A 13052-nucleotide genomic window follows, 5' to 3' on the forward strand; every position below is an offset into this window, starting at 1 on the left:
TTCAGTTCAAACACAGAAGAGATTTACTTAGCAAAGTTCCTTTCACCCACCAAAAATTACACAAATATAAGCCTCAACACCACAGTTAAGAGGGCCAGTAGAGAGAACCTCATGTTTGGAACACAAAAGGGGAAATAAAAACCAAACCAAACCCAAACAGAAAACCCCCAGAAAGACGAGGGGAGGGCGAAGGGAGGGGACGGGAGCTAACACAGCACAGGTTACAGTGTCCGGGTACACAGGAGCCCAGCGCGAGGAAAGGGCTCGGCACACATTGAGTAACAGTCCTGGTGATATTTGGTCATATATTCATCAACTACTGACTCTGGAGCGGCTGTTATTGATTGAAGCAGTGACAAATCAAACGGAAAAGGAGGCCTTGGTAGCAAAGGAAGGAGCAGGCTTCAAGTTCTGCAAGCCTGTCGCACTCCACTGTCCAGCTCCCCAGAAACACTGAACTGGGCCGGCCGCGTTCCGGCCCGGCGGGGCGAGAGGTCACAGGGTGAGGCTAGCTCGGGCGCTGATTTCACGTTTCCGTCAGAAAGCATGCATGTACGTGGACACATGCGGACACCCACCTGTTAGTGGCCAAGCGTCGGCGGCAACGGCCTCCTCACCTCCTCGGCCCCATCCCAGGCTGGGTGGGCAAGGACGTCAGGACCCACCGCTAATACTGAACGCAGGCCGGAGCGGCCCGAGGGCAGCCCAGCCACCCAAAGGGCCTGCGAGTGTTTCTCTTTCGGATTCAGGCCTCAGAAGAAGTAATGACGCAGGGAGGGAAGCTTTTGGCCCTGGTGATTATAATGCTCTCTGCTTTGGAAGAACAAGTTTGTGGATTTTTTTTTTGGTGTTTTTAATTACTTAAAAAATGATCAAAAAGAACTGTTACAGCTAAACTCTCTAGCAGATATTGCTCATTAAGAATTACAAAAGCAAATGCAATTACTCGTAGGAAGGGGGAGAAGAGTAAAGGACATTTCTGGAGTCTTTGCTACCTCCTGGAGGGGACCCACTAGACTCTTGCCTGTGGTTCTGGGGTCCCTGGCATTCTACCTGGTGCGGCTCACACATTCAGAGACGCGACAGGCCTTCCATCTGCCTTCCAGTCCCCCAGACTCAGCAAAGTGGGAGCCCTACTGCGGGGGAGGCCTGCGGAGCCGACTCTCCACACATGATCACTCTGACTGGGCCACTGGAAGGCGGGGGGGTCAGGCCACCCCATGGACTCCAGCTGCCCCACCCAGAGGTGGAAGGGGACCAGGCGGTGCCAACTACATTCCGGACTTCACGAAGGCAAGGGAGCGCGCTCGCGCACCCACCCGTTGAGGTGAACTGTCCTGCACCAGCATCCTGGGACCTCTGTCACAAGCATGGGAGAAACAGTGCAAAACCTGGGTGCTGCCTGGAGCCTCCTTCACTTGGCACAGGGAAGCCCTTGAAAGAAGCGAGGAAAGACCACGGATCTGCTTGGACAGAAGAAGTGACCAGCAGACAGATTTGTTGTTTTTTTTTTTGGTTTCCTTTTTTTGTGGTGTTTTTTTTTGTTTTTGTTTTTGTTTTTATTTTCCCTTGTCCTATGCTATGGTTATCAGAAATATTGTAATTAAGCAACAGGTATAATTTTAACAGGTCTTTTTGTGTGTGTGGAGCCACAAGCAAAATGAGTTTATAATTGTGCAATATACAGATATATATATATATAAAAATTCAACTGCTTTGTGTGTCTAGTTGGTGCATTAAATAAATGGGACAGAAGAACTAAAAGCGAAACTAAAAAGCAAAACAAAAGCCCAGGACAGAGACCGAGCAGGCCTATGCGTATAGTCTATAAGATACTGGATATAATCAGGGTCACCAGGAAAAACAGCTTTGTCACTTGACACACAAACACTGAGGGGAGAGGAACTATCAGTGGGCAGGAGCCAAACCTCTCGGCCGATTTTTCATCTCATTTTCTCTTGCTGCTGAGCAGGACCTGAGAAAAGGTCAGATAGAAGGGGAGCTAGGGGAGCAGGGACAACTTGCACGTTTCACAAATGCTCTGAAACGCAAAGGCCAGATTTCCCCGTCAAGGGTCTCAGCTCTGGGGGTGAGGTGGGGTGGGGGGGTCAGTTGTCCTCATACTCACCCTCCCTCTGCCCCAGGGGCTCTCGAGGGTAAGGGACAAGGGGGCCACACACCAGTTGAGTGCTCAGGCCTCTGTCCTCACCTCCGAGTTCAGAAGGGAGGGCCACTTCACTGGGTGTTAGATCCCAAGGACGGCAGAGCAGGTGAATGTCCTCAGGGGACAGGCTGTGCCACAGGCAGAGGCTAAGGAGGAGACGTCGCCCTTTCCTTCCTAGCTACCTGGGCCCTAGTTGGAACTCATTTTTTTTTCCTGACAAATCAGCACTTTGGGCAGGCTCTGTGGAGGGGAGAAAGGAGCAAGCAGCAGGTGGTGCTGGGTGGCGAGAATGGCGCAGGCCCTCGTGAGTCCCTGGTGACCACTCTGCTCCCTGCACCAAGAGCTGGGCCCCTGCATCTTTGGGACCGGGTGGGCAGCTAACCTCCAGAGCACCCCACAGGAAAGGAGCAGCAGCTGAGTCCTCAGCGACTGCCACCCAAGGAGAAGCGGGCTCTCCATTGACAGGGTGGCCCCGAGTCTCGGATGGAGCAGCTTCGGGCTGGAACCCCTTCTCCGGCAGCGCTCCCCACACGTCAGGCCAAGCTCCGCGTATTTTTAGATCAGTATTTTTGCAAAAGCTTGCTCTTATTCGTTCAGAAACAGCGAAATGTCATTTTCGGCCAAACATTTTCTAGGTTTTCCTTCTGAATTATTGAGAACGGGTTTCAGTGTTCGCTTTTTTTTCCCTTTTAATATGTAACTTCAGACCCTGGGGGAGGCAGTATCCTAGCGATTTATAACAATTAGGCCTTTTCTAAAAATCAATCTAAAAGAGAAAGACAAAAATGGAGACTCAACAAACCCCTCCAGAGTGGATGGGCTCACTGACCGAGAGCGAAGGCGGGGCCCTTGCAGAGAGCAGAGTGGGAGTCCAACATGGCAGGGGCACAGGAGCCGGGGCTCGGCCACAGGCCTGGCGACGCTGCTGCGCCACACTCGGGGGACTGGCTGGGCAAACACCCACAGGGCTCTCGACACGGCTTGCTTCCTGAGCTCTGGGCCAGTGGTCCTAGACTGTGGGGTGTTAAAACTTGCACCAGGAAGCAATCTGGGGCAATGACACCGGCTAGGAATGGACGCACGAAGGTCTTCCCCAAAAGCCAGTACCTGTGACCTCCCACGACCCTGTCGGCCCACAGAGCCCGGCGAGAATGCTCCACAAGGTCCAGTCAGCCCCCACCTGGTGGGTTCGGTTCAGAACCTTTGCTCCCTCCTGGGCTTGAGCTGCTTATTACTAAGAGTTACTTAAAATCCAGAGGTCCTATCACCTAAAGAAACTTCTTTCTCACCAAACGTGGAAGTTTGTTTCTGGCTAGTACCTTTTCATGATCGCTGTCACAGCAATGACAAACTGGGCAGAGCAGCAGGCAACAACGTGGGGCTGCCCTGGGTCCCACTGCCACTGTTGTCGGCCTCTAGCCTGGAATGATGTCACTGAACAGGCTGCTGCCGCACCTGCATGGGGTCTCAGAAGCAAGGTGCTGGCTGTGGCCAGCGATCCCAGGCCACCACCGTGACTTTTACCTTCCAGGGAGCTGACGGGCTCGGGGCGGGCGGGGGTGGGGGTGTCTCTGATTAGTTTGGCACTGATGGACTGGAGACGTGCCATTTCTAGGTGTCTGCCAAAAGAAGGGAATTATACTGGGCGGTGGCCCAGTGTCCCCAGTTCACTGCAGTGTCAAGGCCGAAATTCCACTGGTTAGGAGAAGCCCACGGCGGGCAGGCAGGCAGGGCTGGGCGTCGTGGGAGGGGCTTGAGGATACACAGAATTCTGTCGAGAGAGGAGGTAGTAACTAACAACTAGAACGAGGGTTGGGAGACTGGACGTGACTGCTCTGTGAGCTAGACCCGCGGAGATCTGAAAGCTTTCAATTTCGGTATTCTTCGCACAGTCCCTAAAACCCTTCATGGTGTTCAAGTACACATGAAATCGAGGTCGCACCCCAAACTGGGCCGGACACAGCTGGTGAGAACCCCAGGGCCTAGGTTTTCCCTCCAACCTCCCACCACCTGACTCCAGGGCAGGGGTGGCATGGGGGCTGCAGGGCCCCTGCCTGCCAGGTTGACAAACCACCAAGGCGACTTGCTTAAAGGTGACTCACTCGTGATGCCTTTATTTAGGGAAGAGGAAATGTGGGAAGGGGGGGGGAGAGAAAACCCTAGGGAGCCTCAGGCACCGCCTGCAGCTTTGGAGTTCTAGGGGAAGAAGCTGGGAGCTAGGGGGCTGCAGCTTGGGCCGGCCAGAAAGAAAACGACCCTTGCAATGCTGTGTTCTCAACCACCGATGCGCAGTCAGCCCCTGAATGAACTGTCGTGGGTGAAACGGGGGCCTGGCGGGCCCCGCACTCCTCTTCCCAAGACCAGATGGTACCGAGCCAATGGGGAGGCCAGCTCCTGACACTGGTCCCAGGAGCCACATTTCACTGGACCAGGTATAACGCATAAAATCCCGACTGACCACAACGGATGGCATCTCCATGACAAACTGGCTGGATGCCGCGCTCGCGTGGAGAGGTGTCTTTTGGGGATGCCGGGAGTGCAAGGCCACTGTGGGGTCAGGAGCCTTTTGTCCTTGGAGGAAGAGGGGTGTCCCGAAGGACTCGCCCCCTCCTCCGACCCCCCTTCCCTTCCTGGGGAGGAGTCAGAAGTGAAGCCCAGAGGGTCGACAGCAGAGCGGGGTTGGTTGTGGGAGTTGCTTTTGCAGCATAAGGAAATGGATACAAAAATGCTAGAAAGGTCAACTATGACTCTACGAACAGAATGGGGCAAACTCCCTTGCTTCTAACCATTCCGGAAGAGACAGACACGGTTTTTTCTTAAGCTACTGATCGGAACTGTCAACTATGGTTCCCGATCACTAAGGACTGGCAGGGAAGCGCTAGACGGTTTCTAGGATGTTGTACTCCTTCATGGTTACACCGCAGTAAGGAAGCCAGGGGACAATAACTGAAATACACGAGACAACACGCACTTGACAGTTCATGGCAGCAGCTCACATGGGACGTGCTTGTGGGTGTTTCTGGAAGCATAAGACTGCTGTCTCATTTGCTACTTTGATAAGGTACTTCTCAGTTGGACAGATTTAGATATAAGAGACATCTCTGTAAACACAGAAAAGGATATACCAATATGATGAAGATATGCAGCTAGGTAAGGACTTCCTGAATGGAGAGGTTGAAAGGATGGGATCCCACAGCCAACCCAAGTCTCTAGGCCCCCACACCACACCCCTGGCGCAGACGTGGAAATGTGTGGTGTGTGGCCCTGACCCGGCCTCCAGCAAGCAAAAGCCAAATGTTTCCCAAACGGAAGTCTGGTTAATGGAGGAGCCTGGGTGGGCGGAGAAGGGGGGGCCCTAGGCGCTGGTCCCAGCTCAGGTCTGGGGGCATCTGCCTTCGTTCCGCCTGCTGCCCTGCGGCACTGCACTGCGCGAGCCGGGCCTGGCAGAGACTAAGGTCAGGGCTGGGCCTCTCGATGACTCTGGCAGGCCACGGGGGCCTCTGTGCTGCCCTCAGTTCCCCAATCCAAATCTGGTCCAACTCCTCCCACCCGTTTCTCCCGAGTGGAAGGCTGAGGGGGCCCGGTGTCTGGGCTCTGACCAGGAAAGGGGAGGGGGGTCCCTAGGAGAGCGACACCGTGCCGCTCTCTTGCCCTTCAGAGAGGCTGGGGCGCCAGGGCCAGGTTCTCGCCCTTCAGCAGAACCCGGGCTTCCTCGGGGGGCGGGGCGGGGCGGGGCTGGGGCCGGTGGCAGGAGGGCCAAGGGCGGGGCAAGTTCTGGGGGCATGAGTTGACCAGCATCGGCTCGGGGTACAGTTGGGCACTGTGACTGCTTGGAACAGAAAGGATGAATGAGGAGGAAGAAGCGGGAGGGAAGAAAGGAAAGGATGAAATGATGGGAGAGAGAGATGGAAGGAGAGAAGAGAAAGCGATCAGGAAGTCCTTATAAAATTGCAGCAAACACTTAGAGTTTCGGAGCTTCGTGGGAACCCTATGTGCTGAGCCCACTTTAAAACAAGCGCAGGTATCTACAGATCCAGGCAGTTCTAAACACCGTCGCGTCTGGTGGCTTGAGGGACAAAGTGTCACCAATTCAAGCCAGTTTGCTCTCAGAGCATGTTTGTTTTGAAGTGGGAACATGAAGACTCAATAGTGCAAATAGTTCTAAGCTGTCCCTAAGGAGTAGAATTGGAAAGTTTTGGAAGAACGTTCTCCCCTCCTTCTTCCCCCTGGCCCCTGCCCCACTGAGCCTCTGCCAGTCAGACTGCTCTGAGCGACTGGGGTGCCTCCTGGCCCGCTGTGCTCTGCCGGTCCAGAGCCCGGCCTGCTGCCTGCGCCTCGTCCTGCCGCCTCCACGGCCTCTCTCTAGTGCCATCCACTGGAGGCCGGCCCTGGGCCATCCTCTCATCTGGCTCAGGCCGGTCTACACCCAGCAGCTCAAAGGACTCCCTCCGAGCCATGCCAGAACTGGAGCGAACAGGTGCTACTTCCCTGTCCTGTGAAATGTCCTTGTCGGTTTTGGATTGGGGCTGGCGTGGGGCCAGATCTGTGCCACCACAGGTGGGATCACACGGGCTGTAGCCACTGGCCATCTCTGTCGTCTTCTCTAAAGAATCCAACTGTCTCTCCTGCCTCACACCTCCTTGTCCCAACATGGGTGGGAGTGGGGGAGGTGGGGGAGCGGGGGGCAGGGTGGGGGGAGAGGAGAGCTGAGACTGGGGCACCAATGGCACCAAAAATGGGAGTGTCCTCTCAAGTGCTCTCTGTCCTTAACGACCACATGGGGGAGGTCCGGGTGGGAAGGGAGGTGCAGGCGTACCCTAAGAAGCCTGGTCAACAGCTTGTCTGGTCAGTAGTATCTGCAGCAAGCCTTGTTGAAGGAGCCTAGTTTAGAAAAGTGCAAAGCTACTTCTGGCCCTGGTTAGGTCTTCAACCTGACTGTGCTTGTCGGTAAGAAAAACATCCCCAATGCTCCAACTACTCCCACCCTGAAGCCACGAAACTCTAAGTTTACTGAAAGAAAAAAAAATATTTTTTATTTCAGTTAATCGGGAAGCTTTGTCAGAGCCCTACCCATAAGGAGAAGAGACAACAGCTGCCTTTATTCTTGTTGGTTTGCTTTGCAATCCGCTCTGTGTAAAGTCAGCTAACTCTCTCGGTCACGGGCGTCCGGCTGTCCACAGGCTCCTCTCTGTTTGGCCTTGGCATGGAGGATGAAACAATGTCTTTGCGCTCTCCCTCCCCTCGGTGTTTGTACTTTTCTGCGGCCGTGGTGGCGGTCGCGACCGCGGGCTGAGTCTTAGCTGGCTCCTTGGGGCAGCCGTCGCTCTCCAGCGAGCCTCCTCTCGGCATCTTCTCCTCTTTGCAGACGCTGCTGCTCAAGTCCTGGGGCTCAGGGGGGCTGGCGGGGTCCTCGGAGCTCTGCGGCTCTGGCGGGGGCGGAGGCGGGGGCGGGAGCAGCGGCGCAGGCGCCTTCGGGGGCTCTGAGTGGTGGTGGTGGTGGTGGTGCTCCTTCTTGGGGGGCGAGGAGGCACTGCTGCTGCGCCCCTTCGGGCTGCTCTCCTTGCTTTTCCGCCCAGGGCTCTTGCAGGTCTTCAGTCCCTTCCCACTCTTCTCGCCAAGGGTGGACACCAGCAGGGGCTTCACCACCTCCTTCACCTCGATGCTGACTGTCTCCCGGGTCTTACGCTTCTTGATGGGGAGCACGGTCTCCTGCACGGACCGGATGGACGACTCCTTCACGGCCTTCTTCTTGGCCTCAGCAGCGGCGGCCGCCACGACGCTGCCTGGCTTTCGGCCCCGTTTCTTGGGAATGGCCTGGGGATCGGCTTCGGCTTTTCGCTTCCTGCCGGGGCGTTTGATAACCATGACCTGGGCCGATGTGGTGGCCCCGGCCCCTTCGGCCTTGCTCCCTGGCGAAGCTTGGAAAGGCATCTTGACGAGCAGCTTCCCGGGACTTTTCTCCAGGACCCTTTTCACCTGCACGCCCTCGGATGCTGCTGCCTTGGGTCTCGCGGTGCCACTCCCTTTGGGGCGTCCCCGACCTCTGCCAGTCCCTGGAGCTTTGGGAGATTTGGGCTTCTTAGGTGGTTTCTGCTCTCGCCGGGAGGGGCTCCCTCTCCCAGTTACCGTGAAGTCAAAATCATTAGGGTCCAGGGAGGTGTCGCCTACCTTTTCGAAGTACGCAATCAACTCCACTTTAGAGCGAAAGGCTTTTCCCTGGGGACTGTGGGAACAAATGGAGAGACACAAAAAGTGATTAGAAGCTTCCGCAGCAGTATCAGAGACGGGGTAGAGCAGAAGGTAGCAATGAACTCTGCTAGGAGACCTTCCACAGCTGACTTGCCTGGTGATACTACTGAACGAGAGTCACATTCAGGAAAAGCCAAGGTGAGCTAAAACTCGAGGAGCACGGCCACGGTCATACGTGAAATACTTGGGTTGCCAGGCAGTGGCAGGCGCCAGCATGGCCTGCTCCAATGCCAAAACGGCCTGCCACTGAGGCCCCGCCTCTGGCCTCCAGAAGGGTCTGGCCTGGGGAGCCTGTCTCAGTGTCAGGCTGGGGCCCCTGCGGAGGCCGGTGCCTGGGCCCGATCCGCCAGCAGAGCGCCCTCTCTGAGCCTGGACATGCCATTTACCATCTCTGGAGGGCGGTTTTCTCGTCTGTCAGGAGGATAATGCTTTGCTCACCCTTAGGCCTGTTGGAACCAAACGAGGCTGCAAATGTCCTCTGAAAACTGCTAACCTTTTCGGGGATTGTCTAAGGGGCAGAACTGAAATGTACTTATTCACTCCTCCTCTGAAGCTTGCTCTGGCTTGGAAGTCACTCTGTTTCAACAGAAAGCAGCCGGTGACCCCCCAAAGCTGGACAAACGGCAAAGAAGACAGTTGGAATGCCGCAGTTGGAGCCCGCTGGTGTTCCTCCCCAGAGGCCTTGTCCAAAGCCCACCTTTCCCAACACAACTGGCAGAGCGGGCTGAGCCCTATGAACTCCAATTCCTGCGGGTTCATGAAGCAATGCCACCGAAAAACTCTCCCAGGAAGACCAGGCTAACAGGTTCTGAGAAGCGTCCCTCAGCTGGACGTTCTCCAGTTGGGCAACGGCAGGAAGCCCAGGGAGGGTCGCCTGCCTCCAGAGTCCGGGCCGCTGCACGTGGCAGGCCCCGTGACCTCTCCTGACATTCTCACTGTGACCCTGCGGAGGCCCTACTACTGTTCCATTGCAGGCAGGGCCTCGAGGGCCGGCAGGATGAAGTCACACCCTGCGATCCTGAGCGCGTCTCACGCAGGGCACAGACCTCTGCACAGTCGACCCAAGCATACCTGGGCACACCTGCAAGCCGTGTTCATGATCGGAGCCCCCCGCTCCAGGTGGGGTCACGCACACGCATTTTCCCAAGCAACCAGCAGCGAAGAACTGCTACTCCAAGGGGTCCCCATCGTTTTTCAGCACCCACCCGACCTCCCGCCCGCCAGCCCCCCGCTCTGCAGAGACAGGAGGTGCCCTTACTTACTTGATCAAATACACATCATACTTCCCAGCCGAGCGGCCTGATTTCCTTTGCTTAAGCTTTCGGGTCCAACCTTCAGGCAGAGTGGGGTCATCATACATGGGGCCCCGGTCGCGAATGATGGAGCGCCGCTGTTTGGGGGAGGCAGAAGCTTCTGGGACGGCTGGGGCTGAGCCTGACCCCTCCGAGGTCTCCGCTTTGCCTGCCTCCGCTGGCTCAGCAGAGTGGTGGGCTGGCGGCTGTAGGGGCTCATGCTTGCCCTCCTTGTCTTCTTTCTTATCCTTCTTCACTTTTTTAAACTTCAGGGGTTTGTCTTTGAGGCCCTGGAGATCCTGGTCTTCTGACTTTTCTTCCCTGAAGTGTTAAACAAGTATGTAAGTACCACAGAGGACACACCGGTTCGTAGAAAAAGTGAGCATCGGCAGGCTCAGAGTGGCCCTGGCAGGGCTTGCCCGGGCCTTGAAGCTCTTCCCTTCACGCACTCCTTCAGGGGCTTTGGGCTGCTGACAGTGGCGGCCGACCACACGCTGCCGCACTGTGGCCGCCCTGAGTCCCAGTCCTAGTGCTCAGGAGGGTAAGTGGCCTGCATGGGTGGCATTTTTTTCGGAGTAGAAACACTGTGCAGCTTCTCAGCAGGCCTCCTTGGCCAAGGCCACTTTACGGGCTGCACCTGAGGGCCTCTGGGCTTGACGGCTGACAGGAGGCCCTCCGCTGCCGGAGAGGAAGCTGCCCACCCAAACCCGGGCTGGGGCGCGAAGAGCTGGCTTGGGCGTCACTGCAGCTTCCGTATTTCGGCTTTTCTCAAATGTGTGCTCGACAAAGAACTGCCATGGGGCACAGCACGACTTCCTGACAGGGATCACAGCCCTGCCCTACCCCCTCGGGAGGCGGCGCGCAGCGCAGCGCTGCAGAAGGAGCACACGGGTTTGGAGCCAGCCAACCTGAGCGCGAATTCTGACTCCGACATTTCCGAACACGAACCTGAGCCAGTGACCTCAGTATCCCATGCCTCAGTTTCCTCATCTCGACAATGGGTACCAACACCCCAGAGGAAGGAAAGTCACAAAGGCGCTATGTAAATACTGGCTAACGAGCACCTAGAAACCACAGCCCAGGGTTCTGGCATGAGAAAAGGAGTGACCCCAGGTCAGGTGAGCCTTTACCACCGGACGCCCCCTTACGACACGGCCTCGCCAGTGGCAGGGAAGGGCAAGGAGAAAGGCGCAGAGGGGCGCCGAGCCGTCCGAGGGCGGGCGCCCCCCCAACTCTTTCATGCTAACAGAGCAGCTCCTTCCCTGTGCACTTCAGACACGCTCGCCGTGAGGCCCTGGACCTCGGGATCGGATTCTGGCCACGACGCCCTCGCGGCCGGGCTAAGACAGGCGGCACGCACACAACTGGGACCAGGGGAGGCTGGAAAGACCTGTGGGCTCAGAAGCAGCCGTCTGCTAGTCCCTCGGCTGGCAGCTCGTCATGGAAAAGGGCAAAGGGCTATTCCTGTCCTCTGTACCTCGGCGCCGTGGCTGATCTGCCCCGAGCGACTCCCCTTCCTGTCCACACTGTGGAGACCCGAACGAAGGCACTGTGGTGTGCACTTGAAACCACAGTCGAATGACCTAGTTAAGTCACCCGAGGCAGGTTAACACCAGGGATCACTTGGCGCCACAAGGACACACGGCTTTCCTGAGCAGCTCGCGTCAGGCGTGGGGGAACAGGTCGTGGTAAGGGTGTGTCCCGGCCTGGCTTGGGCTCTACCCTGAGTTCTTTTCTGGATCTTCATCTGGCAGTTTAGGGCCCTGAGCATGCCTGCCAGGGTCACCCCAACTCAGCCGTTGGCCCACACGAGCAATTTTCTGGCTGTAAAGTAGGGGTCCCTAACCTCTTCCAGCCCAGAGCATAGTTTTCAATTCTCCCAATCTTAGCTTCTCGACAGGAAATGAGGAAAAACTCTGAGAAGCTGGGCACGGCCTGTGGCCACAGAGAGTGGACAGACTGGAACCACCGCTTCCACACAGTCGATGGGCACTGCTGAAGGCCAGGGCTGCGCCCTGGGCCCTGGGCAGTCCCAGAGTCCGAGAAAAACACTGTACCAATGGAAGGAATTCTGGCTTCTTCAGAAGTCTCATTTGAATTCCCCAAATATCACTACCATGAGGGCGAGTATAAGCCACATACCCCAGGACTACCTCTTAGATACAATCGAGGGTGTCCATGCAATGTAGGACAATCACTTCTAGAAATCTACCCTGAAGAGACGCCTCCAGAAACGCAAAGCAACAGAGGGTGACGTTATTTGCGATGGCACTGTTTTTACCAGCCCCGGACTGCGGACAACTCAGACAGCTGCCACCAGGGACCTGCTATGGGACAGCACGTCCGCACCATGGAGAGTGCCCCGGCCCACTGGGGCGCGATCCCCAGGGTCTACTGTGAGGTGAACAATGTGTACCATAGGCTGCCTTTTGTGTGAGCAAGAAGGGGCCTTTAGGAAGCACGCAGCAGAAACTAGGAACTGGGGAGGCCTCTGTGGCTATGCCAGAGCATAATTTCAATTCATGAATCAGGTAAAAGTTTATGTAACCAAAAATAAAATGCAAACACGCAACAAAACCTCATTACACTGAATGCAACCAGAAATGAATTCAACTATATCAAACTGACAACATACCAGAGAAAAGATTCATTTCGAATACTTGACCACAGTGCACCCTTGCTGGGACATATTCTAAGGCCAATGATGGCATCCCAGGGGCAGAGACTGTGCCTAGCGTCCATGGAAGGGAACCAGGCTGGACCCTGGGAGAAGTGGGTGGTCTGGCGTGGGGGCGAAAAGGCAGGGGGGCGCGGAGAGAGTAACGGGGAGAGTCAAGAAATAAAAATAAAAAAGGACACAGGTGCCAGCTGAAGGGGCTCCTCGCGTTGGACAATGCTGTGACAAGGTGAATGTCCAAAAGAATGAACTAATTAGAAAGCAACGAAGAAAAAAACCCACATGGTGCTACAGGGGGAGAAAAGAGAGAAAGGCCTCAAGGAAGTGAGGGGGCAAGCCACGAGGCCATGTGGGGGAAGGAGGTTCTGCGCAGTAGAGGCCTCAAGGGGGCACATGGAAGGCTTTGTCGGCTTTTATTCCAAGTGTGATGGGAAGCTACTGGGGAGCTCTGAGCAGGGGACGTGGACGAGAGCTCTTATCTTCAGTGGATCACTCTGAGACCTAAGAGGAAAGCAGAGGACTGGGGACATGACCAGGAGGTGGGGTGACAGCTGGCTGATGGACTGGTGTGGGAGTGAGGGGCAGGGACGAGTTAAAAACCTTGGCCAAAGCAGGGGCAGCCAGATGGTGGCGCCACTGACTGAGGATGGGGAAGCCTGGGCCAGGAGCA

The 13052-nt window shown here is 56.2% G+C and overlaps 1 protein-coding gene across 2 annotated transcripts in view; it reads right to left on the reverse strand.

Annotated features, from left to right (window-relative positions):
* Window positions 1-13052, reverse strand: part of MECP2 (methyl-CpG binding protein 2) — a 63989-nt gene continuing 50937 nt past the window's right edge. For both annotated transcript variants that reach the window (XM_023520639.1, XM_011375551.2), the window contains 2 exons: window positions 9676-10026; window positions 1-8387 (listed from right to left, as the gene is read on the reverse strand). In XM_023520639.1, the coding sequence (XP_023376407.1) occupies window positions 7304-8387; window positions 9676-10026 (1435 nt within the window). In that variant the 3' untranslated portion in view covers window positions 1-7303. The remainder of the gene's footprint in view (window positions 8388-9675; window positions 10027-13052) is intronic.

This window comes from Pteropus vampyrus, unplaced genomic scaffold (genome assembly GCF_000151845.1).
Source record: "Pteropus vampyrus isolate Shadow unplaced genomic scaffold, Pvam_2.0 Scaffold275, whole genome shotgun sequence".
Taxonomy (NCBI): Eukaryota; Metazoa; Chordata; class Mammalia; order Chiroptera; family Pteropodidae; genus Pteropus; species Pteropus vampyrus.